This window comes from Ambystoma mexicanum, chromosome 1q (assembly GCF_040938575.1).
Source record: "Ambystoma mexicanum isolate Mex_15411 chromosome 1q, UKY_AmexF1_1, whole genome shotgun sequence".
Lineage (NCBI taxonomy): Eukaryota > Metazoa > Chordata > Amphibia > Caudata > Ambystomatidae > Ambystoma > Ambystoma mexicanum.
Window position 1 is genome coordinate 1,209,678,662 of NC_090922.1, and position 18,652 is coordinate 1,209,697,313.

The following is an 18,652-nucleotide window of genomic DNA, read 5'->3' on the forward strand; positions in this document are numbered from 1 at the left end:
GCGTCGGCCGGGATCGAAGTGGAAACTCATACTCCTACAGCTTGCATATTGGGGACATACACGCGAAGCAGCAAGAACAAACCCCTAAATAGACTCCTAGACTTGATTTACATAACAGCTAAAAGGCGCATAGCCATGGGCTGGAAGAGCGTACGGGGTCCTAGCGAAGCCCTTTGGTGGTGCGATCTCAAGAGGTGGATTGCTGCGGAAACGGCGGCTTGGGAAATGGCAATCCAAGTACAAAAACTGGACTCCAGTGCAGATCTTCTTCGTTGGATAGAGCTGACGGAACCACTTCTCCGTCCAGCGACACCTGACAGCACACCGAACAGTCCTGCCAGCCCCAGCCCGGCACGTGAGCCCATGGAATATTAGGTTTTATTGCGGTCTCGGTGGTAGGGGGGTGGGGTGGGTGGGGAGGGTATGTTAAAGTTAATGTTCTGTTATCATACATACTACAATGCTTTGCCTATGCGCTGTTTGTTACATGTTATCGAAAAACCAATAAAGATTTAAAAAAAAAAAAAAAGATGCTCAGTTTGTATATATGTAACTGATGTATGTCTCGCACTCTCTTGCATCCCCCGAGGTCCGTTAGACACACATCGCGGGGAGGGAAGTGGGACCACTTGGCCAACTGGGACTTCTTTGTATTGCAATAAACCCTAGATTTTAGGAACGGAACCTTGTGTCTGGTGTATCTATTCGTGTGTGTGTGTGGTGACTGTGCCTTGTTTCCACATCCGAGGGTCCCTCAGGGGCCCCTTCAAGACACCTTGAAACGGGTGGATTTATTGTAGGCAATTTTGATGAAAGAAGCTGCTGTTGGAATTGGTACAACCAGAAAACAAAATGAGTATTGTGGAAGGTTGCATGATCAACTTTGTCTGGTGCAGCTCAGAGATATGACACGTCCCTAACGTTGATGGGTAGATCAACATTGACGATGACATAAGCAGCTGCTTCTGTGCTACATTCCAATAAGAACACTATCTGTTATTTTTCCCATAATAAAGATTGTTATTTGGGAAGAGAAGATGGGTTTAAAGGATGGCCTTTTAGCAAGGGATCACTTTGTCTTTTGTAATGGTGGGTGTGAGTTCCCCTCTTTGAACTGGTGTTGTATTTAGGTTGAGAAACATTTGACAGATGGTGCTTAAACCTGTATTGCACAGCTGTAGTTCTGGCAAGTAGCTTCTAGTTCTAAAAAAGACATTCTGAACCAAGAGTGTTTTCCAAACAGCTCTGGAATGTTGTGGCAGGTCAATTATCACCCCTCCGTGGTGGCCCCTATAAATCAGTAAGCTCGGAACATGGAGTTTTCATGGATATAATGCTATAATTCAGAGCTTTTCTGTGATTGCCAACTCACCTTGATCACCTCTCCTACCTACTGCCTACCCCACATTAAATAGAAAAGAAAAAAAAGAGGGCACACTCGCGACCAAGGTGGCTGCTGTCTTCTGAGCTCTGTGAGGAGGCGCCGGGAGGAGGCCGCTTGCCGTATATACCCGGTGTGCTTATGAACTGACAGCGGTATTCGGCTGGTTCCCAATTTTTGATCGGATCCATTATGTTTTTTTGGATTCTGGTATGGTACCATGACACCATTTGGGGCTGACATGGTGCTGCAGTACATGCACTTGCGTGTCCTCAATGTCACACGGCCTAGTAAGATCGTTGTTTTTGTTCTCCCTTGCCTTGTCGCGCTCTGAAACACTTGTGTACGAGCGCGATACAAAGGAAATATCAATATCAAAATAAATCATCACTCAGAACATCTTTAGGAGCTATCAACCGCATTCAGCAAAACTGGGGTGAATGTAAAAGTAAACGTGTGTCTGCTCTGGTTACTCCAAAATAAAGCTACCATACTCTTCTAGTCAAAAGTCTGACTTCTTTACCTCAGAAGCTTCTGTCTGGGAATTAACAGTTGACGATATATGTAATGGCCATATGATATATATCTATGACTACCCTTAGAGGGAACGTTTGGCTTAAAATTGAGGACAATAAATCATAGCTTTTGGGGCAGGAGGAAGAATTGTCACAGTTGCGTCCAGAGCTGCTCCTAGATGCAAGCAAATAAGATTGCCTCAAAGTCTGATAGAATCAACAGTGCAAGTGTAGTCTCATATAGAACGACTTGCATTCATCACACTACAGCTGATTAAAGGAACAATTCAATCAGCTCAATTTACAGCAATACTATCTGTTGCAAGGCCAGTGAAAGGTGATCTGATATTCATTTTCTTCATCATTGGTGGTTCTTGGCCTAGTCATTGGTCTGGCTGGCAAGCACAGTGCCTTCCCTCATTCGTACTGAGTGTCCTCATCCAGGCAAGCCCATCTATGCTCACTGTACCCTACTGGTAGGCAGTCCGTTTCTATCTCCCTATGAGATATTCTACATTCTATCCTCTTAAGCTTTCTATTAAGCGTATTGAAGAGCATTACTGACCCAGACAGACATGCCCCTTCTCGCCTCATGGATCAGCACATTAAACTGGATTATTCACCTCCCTTTGGGTAGCTTAAGATATGCTTATCTAACTGCGAGTCCAGTTATTATACAGGTTCAAGCTAACTTGTTTGATTTATCAGTGACTTGTCTTCGTGCGGTCATGTCTTTTGTACCGATTGACTACACCTTATCTGGCTACTTACAAAAGACAGACATACCTCTCAATGAGGGAGTGTTGTCTATAAATTAAGGGTGAATACTGCCCAATCGAGGGAGGCCTTTGCTCACTAAACATTGAGGGAAGCCTTTGCTCACTAACCACCCCTCCTGGGGGTCCCTTCCCCTTACCAGTGTCCACCATACACAGGATCCAACAACCCGGATTAAGACTGACCAGACCATATGTGAGCAATATTGATCATTCAGAATGTATACATTGCTTTTAAAAACATAGCTTAAGTGCAATCAAATAAAACTAGTGCGTGCATGTCTTTTAACAACTATACAATTCCAGCCAACCATGTAAACAGATAGTTCAATGCATGGTCTCTTCTAGCAGCACTTTCATGAGCATGTTCCTCACCCTCTGGATGAAGCTAACATCTGTCGGGAAATTAGCTTGACCTCAATGCTGGTGGTAGTGACTCCCACTGACTCAAGCATCGTTTTTCTCCTACATACAGTATTCTATCAATGCAGTTTAGTTATTGATCTCACACTACAACAATCGAGGGGCGGATGAGCGGGGGGGGGGGGGGTGTCAAGTAGCCAGATTGTCATGGTAGACAATATGTTGTATTGGAAGACCTTAATGAAACACTTGACAAGTATGTAGGTACTTTCATACTTTCATTTCACTTGATAAAACCTAGTGTTGGCTGAGGGCTTGCTCTATGTTCAGGGTAGGTAAAAGCAAAGGTTATTTTTCCACCTGTGCTATACTAACATCTCTTTGTTTGTTCAATTCATTTATAACCTTTTATTAAAAGGAATTTAGCTGCAAGTATTAAAATGTGTCTTCCTTTAACACGAACAACAAATGCTGGTTTGCCATCTGATTTTGAAGGGATCAATGTCAGTAAGTTGTTAATCCTCCATTTATTAATAGTCCGTGGACAGGTAGGGACGGAGGAAGAGGATAAAACACAACTGTGGTCAGACATTTTCAACCTGGGTTCTATAGGCACAGTTCTAAAGATCTACTGTGAGAAACCAAAAGGTGTCCCATCCACTACTCCCCGAGGATCTGTCATCCAGGTGGCAAGGACACGGCCATCGCTTTTCGCTTTTGTATCCAGTTCCTGGGGGTGGACCAGTGTGGGAGGATCATCTGGGTGAGAGGTCTTTGGGGAGTGGGACACCAGATGGTGAGATGTGGTATCCCCTTCTCTATAACACCTTTACCCCATCCTACCAGGTAGGATATTTACAAACTCTACCCCCTCCCCTTTTGCAATACAAACACTTTCACACGGACAGCCCGCTAGGGGAGAAAACAGACTTACACCCGAGCAGTATACCTGATATGTCCCAATAGCATGATCAGGCGATTACTGACCATCACACACACCTGATTTCCATTAGGCTTCCCCACACGGATAAAAGGCAGAGCACGAGAGCACACTCTGAGCAAGGTGAAGCACACGAGAAAACAGCAGTTTCGAGACAACAGCTGAACGAGAGAAGAAAGATGGCAAAATAGAATGGGATCGCAAGGAGGGAAGTTCGCTTGACCTTTTCGACAAGGAACCGTTACTTTCCAGAAGCCTCGATAATAGAAAGCATACAACCAGGAAACCAGGCTGAAGAATCCTGCATTTCATGTAGGAGATACCCAGGGCCCTCCCACGTCCATAATCATGGCAGGGAGAATCAACAGCCGCCGTGGTACCGTCCTTGGCTACAAGAACAAAGCAGCATCAGTGAAATCAACACAGCTGATTAGTTGGGAGGACCAATACAAGACCAGTCTGTGTTGAAGCCAAGGTTGCAAGCAGCAACATTATATTTGGCGAGTGCTGGAACGAACATTGTTAAAACGCATGTAAATAAGAAACGCAAGTAAAGTTGAACTGCTGAGTGATTGAACTTTAAAAACAAAACACAATACCTTTGACAGAGTGGTCCGGCACCGCGTGGGAACTCAATTGAAGGCCTCTGTAAGGTATCCAGCTGAGAAGTGGCAAAAGTGAAAGTGAGAAAAAGGTTATATCAAGAAGAGAACAAGTCATTGTGAATCGAAGTGGTCCTGTGACGGGTCGTGCAAAATAACACGCACAGTTGAAAGTCTTTGATTCTGATGAAGTAGAGAAAGATTGGAAAGTAGATAAATTTGGTCAGAGCCAGGCGGAGGGAGACCAATTGAAGGTTATGTGTTAAAGTGAATCTGAACCTGGCGGAGGGGGACCCAGGGTGAACAGTAAATCACACGAGAAGTTATATATATGAAATCCTAAAGAAGAGAGGAACTTTAATGTTTGTTGTGTTACATCAGGCCCTCTGAAATAAGACACTTTGAATGGCAAAGAAACTTTGGCGCAGAAAGCCCTGATGTTGGAGTTTTGAACTGCATCCTCGTGCTAGAGAAGTCAAAGAGCATGCTAAACTAGAGTGTGCAGCCTTGTCCTGTGCTGAAAACATGGGGAAGGGAAGCCAACGGGTTGAATATCCTGACATATAATTTCTTGAACACTTTTCTTTTGCATAACTTTGTTTCCCAAACTATTTGTATATAGAGATAAGGATTGGCAATAGGTTTATTAGTATAGGCCCTTTTATTTTGACAGACTCGACTAGGACTGCGTTATTATTATTTGATGGTCGTAGCTTGCTCCCATCTTTAGATTTAGGATTAGATAGACGTTTTTCAAACCCAAATGAAGTTCAATAAACACCCTTGAACTGTGATCACTTGTGCCGTCTTACTGTTTGATACCATGCCTTCCTTACACTACACCATAACGCTTAATCAATTTCAACAAAGGTAGGACATAAATCTTAAAAAGAAGTGGGGCAAGAGCCAACCATGAAGGCAACCAGCAGAAAAGTAGTACACACTCTCATTTCAATGGGGGCACAAGACTTGTTGGCTTTCAAAGGAGCCAGCTCCTCTCAGGGAAGAACCTAGACTGCCAAATCCTCCAATCTCCTAAATGGAGTAGCATGGTTAAGAGTGTCCAACGTCACTGATAAATCCAGGAAGACCAGGGCTCCCGTATTCCCAGAGTCCATCTGAACTCAAAGGTAATCGAGAACGGAGATCAGGATAGATTCTGTACTTCTTACAGGTCTACAACCAGTTTTACGAGATTTAAAAAGTTAAGTGTTCAAAGTAATACTATTATTTCGAGGTTACCATCTTTTCAAGCAGCTTCCCAGATTACAGAAGTTTTCATAATGAGCAGTAATTCGGCAGATCTTCCATGGCTGCACTGACTTTTTTCAACAAAGGTATGACCAGAGGATGTTCCAAGTAAGGAGGGAACGTTGTTTGTGTGACAGATTCATTAAATCATATAGATAAGTGGATCAGTTACTAGTTAGACTAGTTCCTTAAAAGGTTTAGCTCGACATGCATCAAGGTGTGAAGCAGAACATTTGCAGTTTTTAACCAACAGCAAGCACTGTTCCAGATTCAAAAGGGCAAAGGCTTCAAAGAGCTATGCCCGTCCCAAAAGGGGTCTCAACTTTAAAAACGTCTTTTTCAGATCACTTTCATTGCAGATGCAATCATTATAACATATGTTTTCTAAAGTAAATCCATTTTAGTGCACTACATAAGTGACTACGTTCCCTTCAGCTTCTGAGTCACCAATGACTTTCCAGCTGCCTTATTTTGAGTTAAAGGCATCTATAAACCTGGCAAGTGGGCATTTGGGAATGACTGCCATTGCATCAAATAGGATTCACAATCAACCAAACGTGATTAACAAAATTTGATCAGAAAACTAAGTTTCAGCCACAGATAAGAAGTGAGAATTAAATAATAAATCTCGGTCTTATGTTTAATGGCAGAACAGGAGTGACTAACCAGGTATGGCCATCAATTTAGCAATGTCACTTTTTTCATTATCCCTTAAATTGGACTGATGGATGGAAAATATGAAGGGAGATTTACAAGATTCAAGGGAGACTACAGTTCATTTTAGTTGATCCAAAACTCTCATTGTCTTTTAATGAATTAGAAGCTCCCAATTCCATGATATTCTTAGACATGCCGAGCAATAGGTCGGATTAGCAGAGGTGCCTGAGTTAGAGCAGCACATCAAGGGTACTTGACATTTAATCTTTAAAATGCACAATTTCCACCACGTTTTACCAAAAAACTCCCCACTGGGTACTACTCAAATCGGTCGGTCACAAAAGGAATGTATTGACATTCGTGACATTCGGCCACTTTTTCATTGGTGTCCAGGCCGCTTTTATGCTCCAGACCGACCCTGACACGGACACCAAGCCGCCATGAACTATCTCAGTTGCAAAGTGAGGAGGATTTAGATAACCATTAACTTGCATTGAACAGAATTACAAAGTTAAAGTGCTGTCAGCAGGCAGAAACAGTCTCTTTAAAAGCCAGCATTGGCAACGGCACTAGTTTTGGCGTTTGGGGTTGTTTATTGCATTTTATATTTATAAGTCAGAATGCAGTAAATACTTGGGCTCTACTTTCCCTGTAATTCCAATAACGTCTGCAGGGTACGGTTTGCAGGCACATAACATTAGGCATATACTTAATAGAAAGACTTCTCTTCACTGTGGTGTATCAAATTCGTTTAACGTTTTCTATTACTAATGTTATGTGTCAGCAAACACTAACATGGAGACATGTGTGGAACTTTAAATAAAGTATGGTGATTTCAGGGATTAGGTGGAGCAGGGTTCAGCTAAGATGGGAGGGAGCAGGTTGACATTGAACAGGATGCAGGGGTGGGCATTGTAGGCAGGTGTGAGCTAGGGTTGGTGGCAGTAGGTAGGGTTGAAGTAAGGAGGGTTAGTGGTAGAGACGCAGGGTGTTGGCGAGTGTGAGCAGAGAGGGTTGTGACAAATCCAACAGACTCCTCATGAAGGCCCTGCCTAAAGTCTCCCCCCAGGTGACCAGGGAAAGGCAGATGCTTTCTGATCCCCACCATGAGAGTGGTGTTCTGCGGGAGGATCACCTTGGGAGGACAAAGGGCCCAGGGAAATAAGAGGACTCTGTGGGGTGAGACGTGATATTTGTCTTCCTCTAGGGAGGACCTCTCCTCAATACCAGAGTATGTAATGGCTTGTTAAACATAACAATCCTTTTGTTCCACAAGTTGAACATCTTCATGTGGGTAAAGACAATCATAAACCCTTAGGCATTGAGAGAAATAAAAACCCTTCTAAAACCCTGGGGGACATCAGTGGGAAATTCTATTGGCCGGTTATGCGGACATAAAGATCTTCATTCAGACATGCCAAAAGACCAGCTCACAGATTCCCCTACATACCCCTCTAAACCCACTACCGATAATAGAAGTTCCTTTCTCTAGAATTGGAATGGATATTATTGGACCATTGGAAACTTCTAAATCGGGCAATAAATGTGTTCTCGTAATCGTTGATTACGCGACCCGGTATCCAGAAGCCGTCCCCATGCAGAACAACACAACCCAGAACATTTTAAAACACTTGCTACCATTCTTTTCTAGGGTTGAATTGCCCAAGGAAATCAGGGATCCAATTTCGTGAGTAAGCTCATGGGTGAAATTAAGGAATTACTACACATTACAACCTTAAGAACCTCAGTTTAGCGCCCCCAAACGGACAAATTGGTTGAGTTATTTAATAAGACGCTCAAAATGATTCGGAGAAAGTTATTGGATGATGATGTGAAAGACTCGGATTGTATGATCCCTTGGGCCCTGTTTGCAGTGAGAAATACCCCTCAAGTATCCACCGGAGTCTCCCCTTTCAAGCTACTCTATGGTAGAGAGCCAAGAGATGTCTTAGACATGCTCAGAGAGACTTGGGAAGAAAGAGAAGAGGCACCAATACCCCTCCCACAGACAGCTACCCAATTGCAAGAGCACATGAAACATGTCCGAAGTCTAGTCCACACTCATATGAAGAAAGAAAACGTATCTATAACACGAAAGTACACCTACGGTCATTTTCAGTAGGTCAGAAAATGTTAGTTCTGTTAACTACCTGTGAGAATAAACGTGCCGCAAAGTGACACGCATCCCCTATGAGGTAATAGAGCAGATAGGAACCTGTACCTATAAAATAGCCCAACCCGATAGAAGGCAAAAGACCCACCTATACCACATAAATCCCCTGAAAGAGTGGAAAGAAAATCCTTCCGCTGCTACCTTCTCTATATTATCCCATTTGGTATCTGAGAAGATTGACAACATAGAACTCATTCCCCAAGAACTACCTAAAGATAAGCAAAAGGATTTAAACAACCTTATTACTGCATACCCCAATGTATTTTGTGAGAAATCAGGGAGAGTATATGGTACTTATCACTACATCAGAACCCCAAAGGGGAAAGTGGTCAATTTGAAGCCATACAGACTCCCAGAAGCACGAAAGCAGGTAGTGATTGACAAGGTTAAAAATGTTTTAAAGGCAAATATCATCGAGGCCTCTTCAAGCCCCTGGTCCTCCCCTATTGTGTTGGTGACTAAACCCAATCAATCTTGGAGGTTTTGCATAGACTATAGGCAAGTCAACGCCATCTCCGCCTTCGATGCCTATCCTATGCCACGTATCAATGATTTGATAGATAAACTAGGAAATGCCACATTCTTGTCAACCCTAGATTTAACCAAAGGATATTGGCAGGTCCCTGTGCATGGACATGATATGGAAAAAACAGCTTTCTGAACGCCAATAGGGCTATTCCAATTCATAGTCCTTCCTTTTGAGTTGCATGGGGCCCCAGCGACTTCCCAATGACTCATGGACAGGATATTACAGCCTTATTCTGATTTCTGTGGGGCCTATATTGACGACATAGTAATTTATAGTAGAACTTGGAAAGACCATCTTTTACATCTTTCCACTATTATGAGAAGCCTCAGAGAGGCCGGCTTAACTGCAAACCCAAAAAAATGTAAGCTGGCTCGGTCATCAGTGAAATACCTAGGCTTATTTGTAGGGAATGGTAGTGTACAGCCTCAGCAAGAAAAATATATTATCATAGGTTTATCCCAACTTTTCAAATAGAACAGCCAGACTGATAGAAAAATTAAGAAATGCGGAACCCCAGAAAATGTGTTGGATTGATTAGGACAATGCTTGTTACAATAACTTGAAACAAACCTTATGCCAGAATCCCATATTAAAAGTGGCAGACTTCTCAAAGGAATTCATATTACAGACTGATGCCTCCCTAACAGGATTAGGAGCAGTATTATCTCAGATACACGATGGATTAGAACACCCCATCCTATTCACTAGTCATAAACTATTTCCCAGAGAGAAGAACTACTCTGTGTTGGAAGTGGAAGTGCTTGTCATCAAATGGGTAATTCTCCATCTTAGATGCTACCTTCTAGGGAGAGAATTCACACTCATCACTGACCACTCACCTTTGGTATGGATAAGTCAACAAAAGGACTCTAACCCTCAAGTCATGTGACCTGCAACCCTACTGTTTCACTGTGGAAAACAGAAAAAGGTAAAGAACAGCGGAACATTGATTTGCTTTTCCGTTTTCCTTGCGAAACAGATGCAGCTACATTGCATAAGGGAAGGGTATGTGAGAAACCAAAGGGTGTCTCACTTGCTAGTCGCCAGTGATCTCTTTCTCAGGTGGCCAGGACTGAAAGTAAAGAGGCTAATACTTGCATATCTCAGTAGATATGTGCTGTTAAAAAGGTCAGGCAAAGTCAGGCACTGGACCTTAATTACATACAGCTGATACCCATTAGCTCCCCCCACATGGATAAAAGGCAGAACACTGAGACACACTTTGAGAAAGGTGAGACATGAGAAGGAGCAGATCTTCCGGGGCAAAGGCGAACCCACTGGAGCAGGATGACCGATCGAGGGGTCAGAGTAAGGGGTAGGGGAACCCTAAACATCCCTGCAGGAGGTTGTTGCCTCTGGGAAACCGTGAAGGATACGTAGAGAAAGCCAAATCCCAGACAAGAAAAAACCTGTGTTTGTTTCAAGGATGACAGCGACCCTCACGGGTGAATGGCAGAGTTGTAGAGGAGAGGCCAAGCCTGTGGTATTATCCTTGACCCCTGAATCAACGCCGCAGAGAAAAGAAAGGAATGTATACAACCGGTGAGTTTGCGAAATACATGAAAGGCTGGTATGTGTCAAGAAAAGATTGAAGACGCAACAGTGTATCTCATAATTGAAGGTTGCGAGCATGCTGATGAGATGTGAAAGAAAGCAAACCAGTAGTGAACTGTAAAACTTACTGATAACTGTGAAGCTAGTGATACAGAGTAGAAGAGTGGTCCAGCGAAAGGAAATAGCCCACTCGAAAGTCTTTGCAAAATGTTTGATGTCTTGTCAAAAAGCGACAAAGCGAACAAACTGTGAAATAAGGAATGGTCAAGATTAATCCTGACGAAAGGGGACGTTTCTGATTGTGTTATGGAGCTACCAAGACCAAGAGACACTTGGGCAAATAACATATGGGAGAGATGAAGTGAAAGTTGAAGTGGTACTGCGGAGGTCTATGAAAAAACCTCACACATTCAAAAGTATTCGACATCAGTGAAAGGTCCGAGTTTGACTGAGGGAGACCTAGAATGTGAAATAAGTTAGGGGAAGGGAACCCCAAACGTATGTGCATGAAGCTTGGGGAAGGGAACCCCTGCAAGTGCTGTGATTGAATTGGTCCGCCTTACTTCGAGCTGTCCAACGTGGGGAGGAAAGCTGACTCAGCCACCTTTATGATCCTTTATGTTATAACACTGACTTTCCTTTGCATACACATTCCCCTTTACACAATTTCTGTATAAGAGATAGGGCAGGCATTCATTTCTTTTCAGTATAGGCCATTTTGATTTGACAGACTGACTAGGACTGTGCTTTCTTTATCATTTGATTGTAGAGAATACTGGCATCGTATCTTTAGGGCAAAGGAGGAGTTTTCCAAACCCCAAGAATTTAATCAAGGTTTTGAAAGTTGTAGCTCTTGTGTCAGTGTCATACTTGTGATAGCATGCCTGCCTTACAGCAGCGAGGGAATTGGACACGCACCCCTAAACCAGTGAGTTCACTAGCTGAAAGTGACACCAGAGCGCTCCGAAACCTCTCGCATGCTAGATACAGGGGTTTTCAGCATAGAAAACACTTGCGTATGAATGAAAGTAACATTGAAGGCAATTTAGAACATTGAACTATCACAAACCAAAAAAAACCTTATTTTTCAAAATCAAATGACTGTCTTTAAGCATGCAAATTTATTGAGAACCCAGCAACAAGACGTGGCAATACTTTTAAAACTTAATGCAGACAACCATTGCCAAAGCCTAAAGAAAGTAAAAGCAGGGAAATTTAAAACCAACAGGTATTGCCAAAGGCAGGAGGGGACTAATGAAAGTTCCAAAAGTTGTAAAGATGATTGTGCATATTTGAAGAAGGATATAACAAAGGCTGGCATGAACCCACATTGCCAAAACCAAGGAAGAAGCACAATACAATCATATCCTTGTTGGCGATTGGTTGATAACGCAGTGAGACACAAGAGTGGCAATAAGGCTGCCCTTCTGGAAAAGGTTGTTCAGAAGGAGAGGAGCAGGACTTGCAGAGGTTTTGGAAAGTACAAAAGAGTCCTAAAGAGCACCGTGAATCTTGTCTTCCCTGAAGAATTGCTTAAAGTTTGATGATGTAAAGTGATGAACACTGCAACGCTGGTATAAGCTGATCTTAACGACAGAGGCACTTGTTAATAAATTACTATTCAGGCAGGCGAGTTTACCCGAATAGCAAACTTGAAGTAGTAGGCCTGGCATGGAAGTAAACCAGGTAGAAGTTGATGAAGTGGCGTTAACAAATCCTTCTGACAAATGGTTAAAGCAAGAACTATATAAAACTGCTCCAGACGTGTTATTTACCTTCAGCAATAATATGTTTGTGCAAAGCATCCTGACAAAGATAATTTATGTTGCTATTGATGACCTGAGGAACTATTCTGTGTTTACGTGAAGAAGATTACTTTGAATCTTACTATTACAAAAGGAAGAACTTTCTTTTTTGAATCACTGGAGTGTTGGAACTTTCTGTTGTCAAGTTGGAGTTACAAAGAACTGTGTGGGAACTTTGTTGTCAACCAGGATTTCCTTATTTATTTTTGGAACTGCAGAACAGAATCCTGCTTGAATCTGGGGAAGGGGAAATCACCCGGAGTATAAGGAGTATAAGGAGAGACTGTTGTCATATGGTGAACATAACTATTATATTAATTTGTTGTCTTTTGAACTGCTATGCATTACCTTGTTGAGTTTCAGTAGCTATAAGTGTGAGGGACAGATATATCCTTTGTTACAGTGTTTATTTTAGGCGGGGAAATCCCCGTCAGGGTATGGATAGTGAGGCATTTATCCAACCTTTTGAGTTAATAAAATGGCATCTTTAGAAAAAAAAACAAAGTTGTCTGCCTCACATTTCTGACCCCTCACAGGGTGCAGCGGTGGTCGGGGCAGATAGGGGACATAGGGTGGGTGGGAGCAGAGGGGGGGAGGTGGCAGGTGGGTGCGGGTGTCAGAGGGGATAGGGGAACGTGGGTGGGGCAGAAGTGGTGAGTGGGGGGCAGAGAGGTGGTGGGGCAAAGTGGGTGGGAGTGGCAAAAAGGGAGTGGAGCACAAAAGGGTTTCTGGCGTTGGGGTACTGCAAATGAGGGTCATGGGTTGAGGAAACCACAACAGTGGGTCAGTGTGGTTGGAAGCACAAATAAAGATCGGGGGCTGGGGAGCACAAAAGAGGCTGGGGTGCTGGAGGTAAGTACAACATGGGTGGGAGCATTGGGGGAGTACAAAAGAGGGTTGAGGTAAGCACAAGAAGGTCAGAGTGCAGGGGGAGCAAAAAAGCAGGTTTGGGCTAAGGGTAGCACAAAAAAGGGTTGAGGTGGTGGGGGGTGTCAGGAGCAAGCACAAAAAAAAGTTAGGGGAGCGTAAAAGAGGGTCATGGGGTTGGGGAATCACAAGAGGGTAGGGATGCTGGGGAGCACAAAATGAGGGTCGTGTGCTAGGGGGAGCATAAAGGTGGTGAAAGTTGTGGCTAAGCACAAAAGAGTTGAGAGGACAGCGAGAGTGACATATGGGCTCGGAGAGAAAGGCTCAGGGACCAAAGGGAGAAAAAGACCAAGAGAGAAGGTAAGAGAGAGGGTGGAGAGGAAGCAAGAGAGAGGGGCTCAGAGGTTGGTTGGGCATAGGCAGAAGAGGGTCAGGGTGCTGGGGAAGCACAAAATAGAGTCAGGGCTTGAGGATAAGCACAAAAGAGGGTCAGTGGTGGGGGGGACAAATGAGGAACAATGGCTGGTGGAGCACAAAAGAGGGTTGCGTTGATGGGGAGTGCAAATGAAGATCAGTGGCTGAGGGAGCACAAAAGAGGGTGTGGGGTTGGGGGGGGAGCACAAGAGAGTCAGAATGGTGGGGGAGAACAAACGAGGATCGGGGGCTGGTTGTAGGCAAAAAAGAGGGACAGTGAGAGGCAAAGAGAGGCCAGGAGAGAGATCTAGGCTCGGTGGTGAGAGAGAGAAACAGAGCGAGAATGAAGGTAGGTGAGCGAGCAGAGGGGAGTGAGAGTGAATTGCTCGGAGGAGGGACATGTCAACCAGGAAAGTCATCTGGTGGTTGCTACCCCTAAAAAAATGTAAGCTCCTGGGCTGGAGCCAGCACCATGTGGCTCTTTATATTTGGAGTGGCTGGCTAGTTTAGGCCTCTTAAATAAAACAGGGGGTTCCACAAGTGTAACTCTTTGATCAGTGACCCCTAAATAAGAAAGAATAGGAATAACAAATAATTTGTCTTTCTGGAATTCTATACAATAATTGCTCGACTCATTAAAGATGTATTTCAGGCACGCTTCAGGGGGTGAGCCACTAATTTAGTCACTTCTTAAAAAGCTCAACTCAGCCTTTCACCCTTCCGAGGTTGATAAATGAGTACCAACACAGGTTGGGCGATATTGGCCCTCATTACAAGTTAGGAGGTAAGATACGGCCCTTACCGGCATGGAGCAAATACCGTGTCCGTGTTGCCACAAGACCGCTATTAAAGGGCGATTACGAGTACGCGGGCACGAGCTTTGCGCCATGCCAGTAATTACCTTTCTGCCCTGCCGTAAAAGGGCGAAAAATCGCCCTTACCGGCATTGCGCGAAGCGCAGATAGCTCCACCGCCATCCAAGCCAACGGCTAATTGCGGTCACCGCTAATAAGCGGAACCGTAAGTAGTGTCATCGCACAGGAACGAGAAAGAGCACGGCGGCCATCTTTAAAAACACAATCCATTGCCATCCTCTGTAACCAGGAGCCATCTCACCACCACACCTCTATCACACCTCTAGCACTACCTACAGCACATCACAATGCTCAAGGCACTCAAAAAAAGTGCACAGCGCTTGCGCAAGGAGCACTTCTCACCAGAGGAGTTGAACATGCTAGCTAAGACGCTGCAAGAACATGCGGATGTCGTCTTCTCAACCAACATGTCTCGACCTGCAGTGCAGCAGAAGAAGGAGATATGGGCAGAGGTGGCGCAGAAAGTGAGTGCCGTTGGCACCACCCCCCACACTCCGAAAGGTGTCCGGAAGCGCTGGGACGACCTGCTCTTACGCGTTTGGAACATCTTCTCGGCCAACCGCAAGCAGGCGATGGCAACAGGTGGAGGTGCGGACTCCCCTATAAAGATGCAACCCTGGGAGGAGATCTGTGCAACCACCATTGGGATGGAGGCTATTGAGGGAGTGGGGGACATGGAGCGAGGAGCCCCGTCATTGGCTGATGCAGGTAGGTGTCCCAAATGTAACACTGCAATGACCAACACGATGATGTACCTCTGAACTGACAGTGCAATGATGGAAAGCAGGATCCACCAGACACATATTTGCAAGACTGCCTACAGGCAGTGCACAGCACCATCTTGTCCACATGCATGATGCACCCCATATATGTCTCATCCCAGACGCATCCCTGCATCACCCACCCAAAAGCCAAGCAACCCGTATGTCACTACCCCAATGCCAATCAACTGCCATTCCATATCAATGCAGCTACCCCAATGCATGCCTGATGCATGTAGACCCATCACTAATCCCTCTCCCTCTCTTGGTCCCCCACAGGCACGCCATCAGACAGTGATGACCAGGACCCCAGGGAGGATTCTGCAACACCACACAAAAAGGTCAGGGGCATGGAGGGAGAAAACCGCCCCTCTACATCAAGGGGAAGAGGGCAATCTGGAATACCGCGGAAGGGCAAGACAACACGAGAACCCACAGAACCAATGTGCACTTCGGCCCCCACCACAGCACCAACACCAACCACCAACACACAGGAGCCACTGGCTGAAGGCACTGTATCGGCTGCCAGCAGTACTGTGGGGGAGACAGCTGCCACAGCAGCCGTGTCGGATGACGAGGCAGATGTTCTGCTACATGGCACAACCACCGCTACAGGCCCCCCGCATTCACCACACCTCTCCCCATCCAGTATACACAACAGCAACAGCCATGAGCCGTCTCCTGGGGAGTCATGGCCCAGTAGTTTCAGCCCCATGCCAACCGTGCAAGAGGAACCAACCATGTCGGTAGCACCTCATACATCCACCAGTATCCTGAACAGCCAAGAGGGGATCAGGGCAATCCAGAAGCGGCAGGAGGAGCCGACAGGGCTGTTGACACAGCACATCACGGAATGTGGCCGGGCAAGGGATGAGATAAGGGAATGTGCTTCATCTCTCAAATCTGCAATTGAGACCACCTCAAAAGACATATGCAGTGAATTGGCAGCAGTGAGGCAGGTCCTCACCCAAATGGTGGCAGCAATGGAGGCCATGCGTCCGGCACAGGTGGCAGAACAACCTGGGACATCCTCCAATGCCAGCTCCACTAAGTCCAGCCCCCTGCGTAGGTCTGGCTGGAACCTGCGCAGGTCGGACAGGGGTCCACCTGCTGCCGGAAGAGGAGAAGGGCTATAGGTTCTGCCAGGCATTCTGGTTTCATGTAGACTTATGGTGCATGCCAGTGCACACCATGTGTGGGGAGGTTAAGGGGGAAGGGGGGTGTGGGGCAGTTGAGGGGGGAGGGGGAAGGGGAGTGGGTGTGTGAGGTGGAGGGCTTGTGTACTTGTTATGTTACATATTCTGAATGCACCTGTTGTGAAATCTGAATTTACATGTAAGGACATTGCTTATTGTGTATGTGTGCTTTATTGGTGAACAGTCTACAGTGTCCATGTCCCTGACACAGCCAGTGCCCAGAGTTCCACCTCCATGTCACACTCCCCATCCATGTGCGCTAGAAACATTGGTCAATCAGAGTCTGATGCATGGCACGTCCCTCCTGTTCATCGCTGCCTCCCTGAAGTGCCGCCCCATCTCCACCCTCCTCATCCTCATCATCAGGTGGTTGCAGTTCAGCGTCAGGGGGCAAAGGCACATTCCGTCTGATGCACATATTGTGTAGCATGACACATGCCATGACGATCTTGCCCACCTTCTCATGGCGGTACAGGAGTGCCCCACCAGACCTGCTGAGGCAGCGAAACCGTGCCTTCAAGAGGCCAAATGTCTGCTCAATCACCACACGGGTACGTGTATGCGCACAATTGTAGTCCTCCTCATGCCTGTTCTGCGGGTTCAGGATTGGGGTAAGGAGCTGCCTCTTCAAGGGATAGTCTGCATCACATGCATGTGGGCAACAATGATTCTGTGTAAGTCCTCACATCATATGGGACCTGTATCAATAACACCATAGCATGCATTTATATCCTGTTTGCACCCACAGATCATGAATAGAGACACATGATGTGACTGCTATGTGTGTATTCCTCTTATAGACAGGTGTGCGTGCCATCGTCTAGTGGGCGCAGGGGGGGGCCAATTCCTTGTGAGTGCTCATGCACTGTGGTAGTCCACGCTGGTTGTCCCCATGATCAGGGTGATGTGCAGTGATTTGTATGCTTTCATCCGGTCAACGTTGATGGCAGCCTCACTATGATCTCACTATGCACGACAAATGGTGACATGCTGTTTTGGTGGACCTCTGTGTTGGTGTAGGGGTGTGTTCATGTATTTTGCCCTCATGTGGCTCCTTTGTACGCAGTAATGGAGACCTGTCCTTTTTGATGATGGTATTTGGTGCTGTGCAATGGCCATCCTAATTGCTTGTCGCTGCATTGTGTTGTGGGGGCTACGGTCTGATTATGTGCAGTGTACATGTTGATGGATATGGAATGGTTGTTGCACTGCATAATTTTCGTAGTAGGGCAGCTTACGTCTTGCATTTTGTGGTCAGGTGTCGGGTCAAGTCTGGCCTGCTTCGAGGCATGAGCATGGTCCATCCTCTCAGGTACTCTCAGCCAGGTGAAGTTTTCATCTTTCCCCCCCATCTCAGCCAGGTGAAGTATGCATCTCCCCCCCCCCCATCTCAGCCAGGTAAAGTATGCATCTCTCCCCCCCCATCTCAGCCAGGTAAAGTATGCATCTCTCCCCCCATCTCAGCCAGGTAAAGTATGCACCCCCCCATCGCAGCCAGGTAAAGTATGCATCCCCCCCCTCCCATCTCAGCCAGGTAAAGTATGTATCTCTCCCCCCCATCTCAGCCAGGTAAAGTATGCATCTCACCCCCCAATCACCTACCCACATCGCATTGCCATGAGCCTGACATGCAACTCACCAAGTAGCCAGGATCGATCTGTGCCCTGCGTGTCGATCCATGTAGCATGGTATCGTGGAGTTCCGCATGACCATTGAATCATGGGGCGATCCTGGAAATCGTGCACAACAATGTGTGATGATCTTGTTTGGGTCACATACCATTTGCACGTTGATGGAGTGGTATAATTTACGCTTGCGGTACACTGCCTACATGGCATGTGGGACCACCAATTCGACATGGGTGCAGTCGATGGCACCAATGCAACCAGGGATGCCGGCCAGTGAATGGAAACCAACTTTGGTGTTGGAGATCTCCTGGGTTGTCCATGGTAGGAAAATGTGGTCACCTGTGTGCTTCAGGAGGGCATCAAGC

General features: G+C 45.8%; 1 protein-coding gene across 3 annotated transcripts in view; it reads right to left on the bottom strand.

The window, feature by feature from the left end:
• Nucleotides 1–18,652, bottom strand: part of DYNLT5 (dynein light chain Tctex-type family member 5) — a 104,496-nt gene that overhangs the window by 43,740 nt on the left and 42,104 nt on the right. Inside the window, exon 2 of one of the 3 annotated variants that reach the window (XM_069641958.1) lies at nt 4,575–4,636. The exons of the other annotated variants lie outside the window; for them this stretch is intronic. Coding sequence (XP_069498059.1) covers nt 4,575–4,636 — 62 coding nt within the window. The remainder of the gene's footprint in view (nt 1–4,574; nt 4,637–18,652) is intronic. 3 annotated transcript variants of the gene reach the window in all.